General features: G+C 34.6%; 1 protein-coding gene across 1 annotated transcript in view; it reads left to right on the plus strand.

Moving 5' to 3' along the window:
• The first annotated feature begins 2,486 nt into the window (after positions 1-2,486).
• The window catches only part of LOC114658010 (C-type lectin domain family 4 member E-like), a 60,174-nt gene continuing 48,710 nt past the window's right edge, over positions 2,487-13,950 (plus strand). The window contains exons 1-3 of the mRNA XM_028810028.2: positions 2,487-2,739; positions 11,734-11,838; positions 13,752-13,937. Coding sequence (XP_028665861.1) covers positions 2,637-2,739; positions 11,734-11,838; positions 13,752-13,937 — 394 coding nt within the window. The 5' untranslated portion in view covers positions 2,487-2,636. The remainder of the gene's footprint in view (positions 2,740-11,733; positions 11,839-13,751; positions 13,938-13,950) is intronic.

The raw sequence follows: 13,950 nt of genomic DNA on the forward strand, positions 1-13,950 counted from the left end.
GATTTTTTTTCTACTGCATCTTGAAAACTGGAGTTGTATTATTTTTTTCTGTCCTCCCTGGCCCTCCGACCATGAGAGATTTAAAAATCTATAAGTAAGGACTCCACTTTATCTCTTACTTGTATAAATGTATTATTTAAGTGTATATTGATATATTGTTTTTATTTTTGGTATTTCATTTATTTATTCATATATTTATTTAGTTCTATTTTTTCTGCATTTTTTCTTTGACATCTTATAAAACACACTCAACTACATCCCATGTATGAAAATGTGCTATTAAAATATTAGATGTTTGTTGTTAATAGAAAATTGAAAAAAATGCTTATGAAGACAAAGATGAGTGTTGTTATATATATTAATAAGTTGCTGAAAGAAGCTTATTGCTTATGTTACACAAATAGTGTGGCTGCGCCCTACAGGCCCTTAATGCAGAGAAACCACTAGAAAAGACATGCATATACTTTAACACTGGAATTTAAAGATAAGTGCAACACTGTATATAAAAAAGTACATTAACAATGTAAAAATTCTTAGCACATCAAATAAAATTTACAGTGGATATAAAACGTCTACAAATACAGTTCCTGCCAAAATTGCAAATTTTGTGTAATTAAAACATGAAACCAAGATAAATCCTGTCAGAACTTATTCCACTATTATTGCAAAATTGCACTCTATACAAAGAAGGAGAAAACAAATCAGAAACTGTTTAGTGAAAAAAAAAAAGATCATACAAAACACGATTGCATTTGTGTGCACACCCTACAACAATCAAGAATGTGGCTGTGTTGAGAATCGACCAATCACAAGAAGTCTCCTCTCAAATAGTAGTTACTAAACACCTGACATCAATTACAATGGCTCTGAATTGGGTCAGATCTAGTTTGGCTGTTCCTGTAAGGTTATTCTGATATCCTCTTGATTGCATCATACTCCAAAAGCCATGGTCTCCAAAGAACTTTGAAAACATGAATGGGAGCTCATCAATGAAAGGTATCAATCAGAACAGTAGTACAAAACGTATACAAAACATTAAATATCCCATGGAGCACAGTGAAGACAGTCATCAACAAGTGGAGAAAATATGGGTATTCTACCAAGATCAGGATGTCCCTCCAAGAATGAGGGGATGACAAGGAGAACATTTGTCAAGAAGGCCACCAAGAGGTCTATATTAAATATTAAAGGATTTTCTGGCCAGTACTGTTTTTTCCCTACAAGTGACAACAATCAGTCATATTCTTCATATGTCTGGCTTGTGGGGTAGAGTAACAAGATGGAAGTGATTTTCTTACAAAGAAAAACATCCAAGCCCTGCTAAACTTTGCAAAAATGTATACCCAGTCTCCCACAAACGTGAAAAAATTAATTATGGTCTGATGAGACCAAGGCCGAACTATTTGGCTATAATTCCAAAAGTATATGTTTGGTGCAAAAATAACACAACACATCATCAAAAGAACACCACACCCACAGTGAAGCATGGCCCACGGTAAGGCAGACATTGCACTACAGTCTATTTGATCCATTAAACTGAACACATAGAGCACCATGCTAAACATATTTACTGCAAAACAGTATCTGTATATGTTTTATTTTTGGTAGTATAGCACAAAGAACACTTTAAAGTTATGTAACATGACCAGTTCAGTCTTAATATGATGTTTTAACTAATGATCAATAAATTATTAAGGTGCTTTAAGTGTTGAGCTCACAGGGTGCATTGGCTGGAGATGCAGACACAATTCAATGGACATTCTTTTAAGCTTAAAAATGGGAACAAATTATTTAACAACTGATTTAATATTTAAGAAAAAGTAAATTAAAGAAGCATCAAAGTTGTTTTCAAAAAAACAAAACATAGACCATACAAAACTCCTCAGATTTCAGTCTATCTCAAAGAACTTCGCATTTTTAAAAAATAAAGCCAGCCCATAAACTTAATTAATCTGTCAAAGTTCGATATATATATATATATATATATATGGGATTAATAAAGTATCTATCTATCTATCTATCTATCTATCTATCTATCTATCTATCTATCTATCTATCTATCTATCTATAAAAACTAAACACAAAAATATAACACCTGACGTACAATGTTTATAACACAAAATCTAGTCTTTCTATTTTACACGTTATGCTTTTTTTTTTGTTTGTTTGTTTGTTTTTTACTAAACAAGGCTTCTTTCATTAGGATCTTTCTTGCTTTTCTTTGAATCCTGTGTCTGGATCTCCGACCACCATCACCTTCCAACACTCATATTGCTAACGCGTGTCTGCAATGCTCCACAGTAAGAGATTGCATTCGGCAGTATTTATTTTTTAATAACTTGTAAAAAGTAACAAGTCAAAGCTTAGATTTGGTTTAATTTTATACGGAGATAAAGCGTGTTGTAAACGATTGCGAAAATAGGTTCACTCCTGCAGCAGTACGATTTGCTTTGGATAATGTTTGTTTTATTTGGCTTTGGTACGGGACCGGGCTTGTGAGTAATACGCACAGGAAATCTCCACAGAGAGAAAAAGCGAGTGATCTCCCGAGGCAAGCGAGACTGTAGGGAGATAACTGACAGACAGGAGACGACAAGGAGCAGTATCTACCAGTCGCTTCAACGTGCTCAGGAAAAATGGATACGAGTGAACACTACACTGCGCTGCACGAATTCAACGAAGAAATCGGTTCAAGTGCTACACGGCCAATCATTAAAATGCCAAACGAAAAACTGCCAGGTAAATATGATTTAATCAAACGATCCTAACTATTGTGAGTTAACACTGTCTGGTTGAAAGTAAAGTTTCTTCAGGACTCACTGTTCATAGAAAATGAAGAGGTAGACCGAAACTTCACGCTAATGATATTAGACCCATATTCGTGAATGAATGAATGAATGAAAAACCCAGAGACCTCGAATGTGAATATAACGGACATGACGACTTGACTCACTCGGCCGAGAACTCCTTTGTTTATACTTGAACTTGAAACAACCAGCAAACAGAAAAACCCCGGGTACCCAAGCATGCAAAATATATACTGTATATATGAATACATATGTACATAAAGTAGTCAAAAGTCTCAAAAGAAGTCTAAATAAAATCAGTAACATTGACAACTGTTCTGCTCTAAACCCTAACCTAGTATAAATGACGGAGCTGGGGTTTGAGTAGAGCTACAGTCAACTGCTCGTTTTATTCACATTGCGTTTCGCCATCCGTATGTATATGTATCCTGCGCAGGGTCGCGGGGAGGCTGGAGCCTATACCATCAAGCATCAAGCGCACTACAGGAAAAATCGCCGGCCAGGGCGTCAGCCCTGTCACATACACGCCCACACACGCACACACAATTGAGCCAATTTATCAACGCCAGTTCACCGGACCTGCCTGTCGGTGGACTGTCTTTTCTCCATAATATCCTTGTCCATCACCTTGTAAGTTCAGAATTGCTCTTAACATTGCTTTATAACTGTTGTAATAAGAAAATCCAAAGGTACTCCCATTTGGACTGACTACAGTACTGTGTTAGCACAGCATAGCATGATTTTTCACCGGAAAGATGTTAACGTTCAGTTTATCATCACTGTTTGATTGATTATAGGCAATAAGATAGTGTTGAAGGACCTTTATTAAACATTAAATATAGGGCAGTTTGAACCTTCAACAAGATCCGGCAATTATTTCAAAAAGAAATATTTCTAGTATCGCTGATAAGCAAAATAAAGTTCACTTTTCTTAACTGTTCACTCATGTGCGTTAACTAAGCACGTAGCTGTAATCGGGTGCCAAGAAAACGTGTTGGAACAAATTTAATAGACAATGCTACTTACAGTATCATATTATATAAGTCTCTGTGTGGATAGATAGATAGATAGATAGATAGATAGATAGATAGATAGATAGATAGATAGATAGATAGATAGATAGATAGATAGAATTTCCTCCTCTCATGGGTCCTATTTCCTATCCTAACCGGGATAGATAGATAGATAGATAGATAGATAGATAGATAGATAGATAGATAGATAGATAGATAGATAGATAGATAGACAGATAGATAGATAGATAGATAGATAGATAGATAGATAGATAGATAGATAGATACTTTATTAATGACTTCCATCTAGAGGTTTAATAACCTCCCCATTTATATACATACATATAATTCATATTAATACAGAATTTGTGCATATGCAAACATACATGCGAACAGCTTTTTTTTTTATAAATCTTGTAAAGTGAAAAATTGCTATGTAAAACAAGGACTCCTTGTTAACTGTTCTTTTCATAGTAACTGCAGGAAGCAGCAGTCTGGACGACATTCTACAGCACGGCCACTCTCTCACACGCCCACCCTTCCCATAGGGCCTATTTGGAATCGTTAGTTGCGACTTTGTGGAGAGGACGGGGAGGGTATGGGGGGTATTGAGAGGAATCGTCACCTACACGTACAGAGAACGTGCAAAATACAGACGTTAAACAAACCTTTGCTGTCGATTTGGATTCACACGATGATAAATTCAGAAAAATCTGAGAAAATCTAAAAGTGTTTCATTTCTTGTCAAATGGTATCGCCCACAGACAACAGTCGGCTTTTAACCCCTTAATGCTTTCGGGTATAATTTAAGGTGTAATGCTAAAATGAAGGTATCTAGTTTTTGATGATTGGGTTTGAAAATAAATACACGGTAGCGTTTTCATTGATTGCAAGTTCTAAAACTGCGATTTCAGTCGTTTAATTCCTGAAAAGTATTTGGGTAGCAGAGTGGACTCTGTTGTGCTAACAATACCTTTGCAGTTCAATAGTTTAGCTAATTTATCCATGGATTCATCACTTTGTTTTATACATCGGACTATTCTAAACGTTCTTTTTTACGAGCTCCTAATTATTGCCTCCAGTCACGACTAGGCATTACATAAACAAATTCTATTTGCAGTGCTACTGACAGCAATGTGAGATTACTTTTACTTTAACCCCATGTAGTGAGCATTTAATATGTTTTATGAAATAAGTGCTTATTTTGCTAAAATGGTTTGCGTAACTATTAAAATGAACACATTTTCGGGAATGCTAATAAGCAGAATAAAGTTCACTCTTCACTACCGAACACGCCTCGTGTAGCTGTACTCGCGTGCCAAGAAAATGTGTTGTAACACATCTGATAAGCCAAAAGCCAGAACGCTTCTTTTCATTTACAGGTAATTGCACAGTGCGCTACTTCGTAGGCTATAGTTCTTTCTTGAAGAATGAAAAAAAAAACTTTACACACAGTTTAAAAATTTATTGTTCGTAATTAAAACATTTAATGGAATTTATTTATTTATAAATTAGATTGACATTTTGTACATTTTTGTATGCTTTCTGTTTGTTACTCAGTTTTAAGCGTTCCTATCTTCCATGACACAGTTTTGTAAATAATATAGTCTGGCATGACACTGTTGTTGATTAATGAACAATAGGCTAAAGTAGCATATATTGTTTATATACATCTTTCTGTGATATATATTTTTTTATTTTAAAGAGTTATGTGGGCTTAATAAATTTTCACCAAGAGTTTTTCAGTAGGTGTAAGTCCCTACTGGAATGTATTCCCAACACTTAAATTTCAATCATGTCTTTTAAGAAAAACCAGAGTCTAGAGAATTGAGCTAAGTTTTCAAATGAATTAACCATGTCTGTTTTTACCTGCATTTTTATTACTCTTTAATTTAATTTTTTTTTTGTATCAGTATGCTGCTGCTGGAGTATGTGAATTTCCCCTTGGGATTAATAAAAGTATCTATCTATCTATCTATCTATCTATCTATCTATCTATCTATCTATCTATCTATCTATCTATCTATCTATCATTTATTATAGCATCTTTCATAATACACAGTTCTTGAATAGGGTGACACAGTTCTGTTTAAACTACAAAACAATGTTTTAACAAGCGAACGCAGAATATTAAACTCTACACTTGTGCGCAACTCACCACATCCAAATTTGAGCAAATATTTTGTGTTGAACAATTATTAAAATGCACAATCTATATTTTCTAATATTATATTTTATTTTTCTGCATTGTGCCTTGAGCATGGGAAAGGCACTATATAAATAAAATATATTATTATTATTATTATTATTGAAATTTCTGTTTTCAAAAACAAATGTGTGTATTTAAACCTTTGTAATATGATTCATTAGGTGGCATTTTAATTTTTGTTTCACCTTTAGAAAAAATAGCCTTGTTTGCTACAAAGATATCACATGGAATGGAACTGCTTTGTGTGTTTCAATAAATATAGACATGCTTTACAAAGTAAGAAAAAGAAGCAAGATAGCCATCCCAGTCCATTAAATAAATCTCAACTAGCTAGCAAGATAGATAGATAGATAGATAGATAGATAGATAGATAGATAGATAGATAGATAGATAGATAGATAGATAGATAGATAGATAGATAGATAGATAGATAGAATTTCCTCCTCTCATGGATCCTATTTCCTATCCTAACCGGGAAGACTTCCATCTAGAGGTTTAGTAACCTCCCCATTTCCTTGGAAAGCTGCAGATTTCTTCCATAGTTAAAAGACAAGTACTCGAGTGGACAGATGATTCTGTCCTAGTCTACTATGGGTGAGTGTGAGCACGTCTGTGAGTGTACACTCTGGTTGATTCTGATTGGCATGGTCAATGCTGGTTCCTGCCTTTTGTAACCAGTAGAGTAAGCGTATATTATTTTTTCATTGCGGTATCCATAATACCCCAAGAAAGTCAAGGGGCAAAAACAGTAAAATATATTGAACTAACAGATAACTTGGACACTGTATCTAAATAAATCCAAGCCCAGATACAGTATATAAAGCAAGACAGAAAAAAATAAAGCAAGTGCCATTAAGACTAATGTCCAAAAATTAAATTTAGCAATGACTTTGTAAACAGATGTAACAATTCAATTGTATATTTCATACAACCATTGTATAGGAGAAAGGACACTAAAGGTCCTAAACCAAAATATTGTGAACTATTATAATTGATTCTCCAAAAAAACATTAAGAGCTTTGTTTTAGGTGTGTTTAAGATTGCGATAAACCATGCCCAGCTTTAAGGTTTGGGAACAGTTTTTTAAATTTTGTATACTAAGTACTTGGAACCCAATAGAAATGACATAAGAAGTCTGATGTGGATGGAAAACCTTAAGTCAAGGGTGTGCAAAGTCGTTGCTGGAGGGCTGCAGTGGCTGCAGATATGTGTTCCAAACCAATTGCTTAATAAGAAGCACTTATTGCACAAGTAACACTTCTGCTTCACTTTAGTTGTCTCGCTTGTTAAGATTTTGAACCCATATTGCTTAGTTTAGTCTTAAACAGCTGTATTCCTGGTTTTTAATTGCTCTTTATTAGCAATAAGATACAAACGACAAACGAAACCAGCATTTCTCCAGTTATGTGTATTTATCGTGCACTATTTGGTTTAATTAAATACTTGGAAGGAAAGTAAAGAGAAAAAAGTGAAGCACTTAGAATTATTAATTTATTTTAGACTTCAAATCATTTGGATAATATCCTTAGAAAGGAAAAAAAAATCATATATGAGAATGACCTGACATGGCAGAGTTAAAGTACTAACAAGCCATGAAATTAAATAATTAACAAGGATTGTTTTCTAATTAAGCAACTGGGTTGGAGCAAAAACCTGCAGTCACTGTGGCCCTCCAGGACTGATTTTGACCACCCCTACCTTAAGTGAATTAAAAGACTAACAGAGGAATGTTTCATTAAAAACTCCTTTAGTGACTACTGTAATAAGCATGATACACTGAATGTTTTCCTCTCTTTTATAAAATTCTTCAAGTTGTAATAGTTTAATTGTAAAATGATAAAGGTGTAATAGATTGTTTCAGCAATGGTAAATTCTAGATCTATCTAGATGCAATGCAATGTTTAACACTGAAAGTATGTCAATTTAAAAACATATTTCATTTTAACTTCCAGTGTAAATTCCAGATTAAGTGAAATAAGTTACAGATTGAAGACTATTTAAAAGATCAGAAGGAAAAGAATGTTTTATATTGTCAAATTAAGTCAAGTCAAGTTTATTGTCATGTGTATGTAGTACAAGTAATGCTTTGTTTTCTTGTGATTTTGTATTGAGGATATCAGTAACAAGAATCAAAGTATACCAAAATGTGCACTTGAGAGAACTGAAAACATGAGAATAGAAATAAACTTTCCTAGAGTTGCTATATGTGCTAACTAGATAGAGACACCCCAGTCACAAACATATACTGTATGTCATATTTGGAGACCAGGGCACCACAACCACCTATATACTTAAACCTTGAACTTTTGAGTTGCCTTCCACTCTCCAAGCTTCTACAATTCTGGTAGAATCTGTAGAAGATAATGGCCAGAGCACTGAGACCAAAAGAAAGAGAGAGCAAGCAAGCAAGTATCTTAACTGCTGCAGCACCATTCATTGTGCCAAAATCCAATTAAACTTTGCCTGGCATGGATAGGACAATGATTGATTATTTTAATACAAGTAGCAAATAAAATTGTGATTTGATTTTGCCTTCTCAAATTTTTTTCTCTGTCACTCAGTAAATCTTTGCTATTGCATTATTTTAATAAAGAGAAATGTTACATCCTCACACAAATGCTGCCAACAAATCCAGTTAAAGTAAAATGTGGGTCAGATTTACATCACAGTTCTCTAAAATACCGCACCGTAAAACTGGCAATAAAGATGTTTCTATGGCCAGAGCTAAAACCAGACTGATAATGTTCACAATGATCATTAGACGAAAGGTGGGACAGTAAATGTAGCATGAACATCTTTTTTGAAGTGTTAAGTATAAAATATCAAGCAAAGAGTTTGTGTAATCAGACACATGTAAACTTTGTCTTTTAAAATGGGTAATTACTGTTGAAATGTAAAGAGAATACTAATGTAAAGACTAGGAAAAAAGGATGTAGGCTTCAAAGAGACTTAAGGCAGTGACCAACAGAGATCAACAAAAACTCTCAAAGGGATCTTGAAGTCAAGATGTGATGTAAAGGCACCACAACTGGTCAAACAGATACAGAGACTGTTGTTGAAAATGCAGTCATTTTATAGGTAAAGTAAAACAATTTGTCGAGACGCTGAGTGTCAACGATAGCAGGGACAACACGCAGCTTTTGAGATGTTAAATATTTAAGGATTGTAGAAAAGAAAAAAGTGAAAGTTTCATCTTTTTCACAGTGATAAACATTGGAGGAATTGGAAACATGGTCTTGGCATGTTTTATGAAGTTTGAGTTAAGTGAATAATGAAAGCTTTTTTGATTTGAGTAACTGACCTTTCAGTAGTTTAGATTTACAATGACTCAAAGTAAATTTTATGAACATGACAATGAAAAACATTTAGTACATACTAGAGTTTCAGATAATCTGCTGAAAGAGTATAACACTAAACACGGCAAATTGATACCCAGCAAATGTAAAGAATTTTCATTTTTAAATAAATTTGAATTTTGGGTTCAGTATTGTTATCAGAGAAAGGGGCAAGTTTTGTTCAAGAATAAAAAGAGTTTAAGATCTCAGAGGAGCTAAAGGAAATTGATAACATATGATGTACCAGACCAGTATATTCAGAACACAGATTGATTCTTAGTTTAAAAGATAACTGCATTAAGGAAAACTTATCTGTTTCATATCCTTGGGGTCTGTTAATTAATTGCTCCCACTTTGTTTTTCATAAAAGTCAGACAATGGTTTAACTTATTTAATTATGAAATGTGAACAGTAACTCTGTCTTTCCATATAGTACTGCTCAATATGCTGTTAATAACAAAATTAAATAATGTACAGTTAGGTCCATAAATATTTGGACAGAGACAACATTTTTCTAATTTTAGTTCTGTACATTACCACAATGAATTTTAAATGAAACAACTCAGATGCAGTTGAAGTGCAGACTTTCAGCTTTAATTTAGTGGGGTGAACAAAACGATTGCATAAAAATATGAGGCAACTAAAGCATTTTTTTAACACAATCCCTTAATTTCAGGGGCTCAAAAGTAATTGGACAATTGACTCAAATGCTATTTCATGGGCAGGTGTGGGCAAGTCCGTCATTATGTCATTATCAATTAAGCAGATAAAAGGCCTGGAGTTGATTTGAGGTGTGGTGCTTGCATGTGGAAGATTTTGCTGTGAACAGACAACATGCGGTCAAAGGAGCTCTCCATGCATGTGAAAGAAGCCATCCTAAAGTATCTATCTATCTATCTATCTATCTATCTATCTATCTATCTATCTATCTATCTATCTATCTATCTATCTTAAGCTGCGAAAACAGAAAAAAACCATCCGAGAAATTGCTACAATATTATGAGTGGCAAAATCTACAGTTTGGTACATCCTGAGAAAGAAAGCAAGCGCTGGTGAACTCAGCAACGCAAAAAGACCTGGATGTCCACGAAAGACAACAGTGGTGAATGATCGCAGAATCATTTCCATGGTGAAGAGAAACCCCTTCAAAACAGCCAACCAAGTGAACAACATTCTCCAGGGAGTAGGTGTATCGATATTCAAGTCTACCATAAAGAGAAGACTGCATTGAAGTAAATACAGAGGGTGCACTGCAAGGTGCAAGCCACTCACAAGCCTCAAGAATAGAAAGGCTAGATTGGACTTTGCTAAAGAATGTCTAAAAAAGCCAGCACAGTTCTGGAAAAACATTCTTTGGACAGATGAAACCAAGATCAACCTCGACCAGAATGATGGCAAGAAAAAAGTATGGAGAAGGCGTGGAACAGCTCATTATCCAAAGCATACCACATCATCTGTAAAACATGGTGGAGGCAGTGTGATGGCTTGGCCGTGCATGGCTGCCAGTGGCACTGGGACACTAGTGTTTATTGATGATGTGACACAGGACAGAAGCAGCCGAATGAATTCTGAGGTGTTCAGAGACATACTGTCTGCTCAAATCCAGCTAAATGCAGTCAAATTGATTGGGCGGCGTTTCATGATACAGATGGACAATGACCCAAAACATACAGCCAAAACAACCCAGGAGTTTATTAAAGCAAAGAAGTGGAAAATTCTGGAATGACCAAGTCAGTCACCTGATCTTAACCCAATTGAGCATGCATTTCACTTGTTGAAGACTACACTTCGGACAGAAAGGCCCACAAACAAATGGCAACTGAAAGCCGCTGCAGTAAAGGCCTGGCAGAGCATGAAAAAGGAGGAAATCCAGCATCTGGTGATGTCCATGAGTTCAAGACTTCAGGCTGTCATTGCCAGCAAAGGGTTTTCAACCACGTATTAGAAATGAACATTTTATTTCCAGTTATTTAATTTGTCCAATTACTTTTGAGCCCCTGAAATGAAGGGATTGTGTTAAAAAATGCATTAGTTGCCTCACATTTTTATGCAATTGTTTTGTTCGCCTTACTGAATTAAAGCTGAAAGTCTGCACTTCAACTGCATCTGAGTTGTTTCATTTAAAATTCATTATGGTAATGTACAGAACCAAAATTAGAAAAAAGTTGTCTCTGTCCAAATATTGATGGACCTAACTGTATAGCAATCAAAATTAATATTTTGGTACAGGACCCTATGGGCTGTATTTGCACACCATGAGATTACAGGATATGATGCATGTGTTTTAACAATTCGTAATATAACCTACAATTTACAGTCATAATTTTGCCAATTTCTCTTTGCATTTAGAGTTTCTTGCTTTTTTGCAGGTATGGCATACTCCAAATCAACAAAGTGTTATCGTATGGCAACAATCTTACTCACCCTGGTTTGCTGCTTATCTCTGGTGATGAACATCATGCTGGGAACACTCTGTATGTACCTCCTTTTTTACTTGACCTACTAGTTTTTAGGATGTACTCATGCACTGCCACTAGATTACTAATGTCTAGGAGTAAAAGAATTTTAATGTTATGGGAAGAATATAGGAAATATATGGCTGTGATAAGCTTTTTTCATCAGTTTGTTAGTTCATGGGGCTTAATGTAGATGAAGGTGGACAATTTTTACTGGGCTCTATCATGTAAAGAATGTTTTAGATCAGAGCACAAAACTGTGCCCATTATGTGAAAAAGAAAAATGACAGTATAACCATATGCTATGCATTTATAGTATGGGTAAGTTTTATATGGCATATAACATGCATCACAAGAAACTTAATAAAAGGAATTATTCAGGATAAGGTTGAGCAACACATGGCAAGAACAGCAGTTTTGCTAAAGATTCAACATGGGTTCAAAAGAGGGAGGTCATGTTTACTAAAATGCAGGAATTCTATGTGGAGCATATGAAATTATTTTAACTTTCAGAAAGCAGTTTAATAAGGTGCCACATAAGAGGTTGGGCATCAAACTAAAAGAAATGGGAGTTCAGGGTGATGTTTTTAGATGAGTGCAGAATTGGCTCAGACACAGGAAGCAGAGGTTTGTGGTGTGAGGAACCTCATGAGAATTTGGTGATGTTAAAAGCAGTATTATACAGGCATCTGTGCTAGGGCCGCTGCTATTTTTAATATATATAAATGATTTTGATAGGAATATAAGTAACTGGTTAAGTCTGAAGTTGATTCCAAAATGAACTGGCAGATAATCTGGAATCTGTTGAATCATAGAGGAACTTGCACAGCATACAGGCATTTAATGTCAGTAAATGTAAATATTACATGCAGGAAGTTAAATGTTAATGTTAAAATTTAATTACACGATGGGAGGTCTGAAAATCAAGAGTACACCTTATGAGAAGGATTTAAGAGTCGTAGTGGACTCTATACTATCAACTTCGAGACAGTGTTCAGAAACCATTAAGAAGGCTAACGGAATGTTAGGTTATATAACACAATATGTAGAATACTCATCTGGAGTATTCCGTACAGTTTTGATCTTCAGGTTAAAAAAGGACTTGGCTGCACTAGAAAAAGGCTGATCCCAGGGCTACAGGGGATGAATTAATTACCTGGTGAGATGCTGTTTTCTATTTCATTTGCATCTTATTATTATTGACAGCTGATTATGAAAACAACAAGCTATTACATATGAGTTAAATAAAACAAAGTACAAAAATACTGCCTGAGTAATAACTGCATCAACAACTGACTTTTAATGATTGGTTTCTAATTAAGAAATGGAGTTGGAAGAAAAACCTGCAGCCATTTCAGCTCTCCAGGACCTAACTAGAGTGCCCTGGTACATCTAATACAATTTAAATTCACAGCAGACCCCCGTGACCCTGTGTTCGGATTCAGCGGGTTGGAAAATGGATGGATGGATGGATAATCAAAATACATTTTGTATCAATTTATTTTTAATGTATCAATTTTTTTATTTAAAATTTTTGGAAATGTTTCAACAAAAAAAAATACTTTACAAAAGTAGGCAGTAGGTCATAAAGGTAATCAATCACTTATAAAAATAATAAAATGTAAAATATTATATATACATTTTATCCAAGTAAATATTATTATTACTCTAGTAATATAATATATATTAGTGTTTTTTATTAAATTTGAATTAATTGAGAGAATATGGAAAACACAACCAAGATGTACTAACACTTATTATAGGAACTCTATAAATCCTAATTTGCCAGTCTTTTGGTGCTTCATTTACTGTAAATGTAATGTATTCCTCAAGTGTGTGTGTCTGGTTCTGGGGTTGCTTATTATGTTTCAGTTGCACTATCATTATACTAACAATTCATTACTGTAAATACTGAATGTTCATTAATTTAGTCCACAGACAGAGTCAGATGAAAGACTCTGGATGCAGCTGCCAGCAAGATGTTCCTAAACTTGATGCTCAGATTCAGACATGTGAAGATAATCTTGTTGAAGTTCAGGATTTCTACAGTCAATTGTGCAGCAAATATGTCATTCTTCAGCAACGAGTTCCAGATAATCTAAAGCTTGCAGATTCCGGTGAGTAAGAGAA

Source organism: Erpetoichthys calabaricus, chromosome 9, assembly GCF_900747795.2.
Source record: "Erpetoichthys calabaricus chromosome 9, fErpCal1.3, whole genome shotgun sequence".
NCBI classification, from domain to species: domain Eukaryota; kingdom Metazoa; phylum Chordata; class Cladistia; order Polypteriformes; family Polypteridae; genus Erpetoichthys; species Erpetoichthys calabaricus.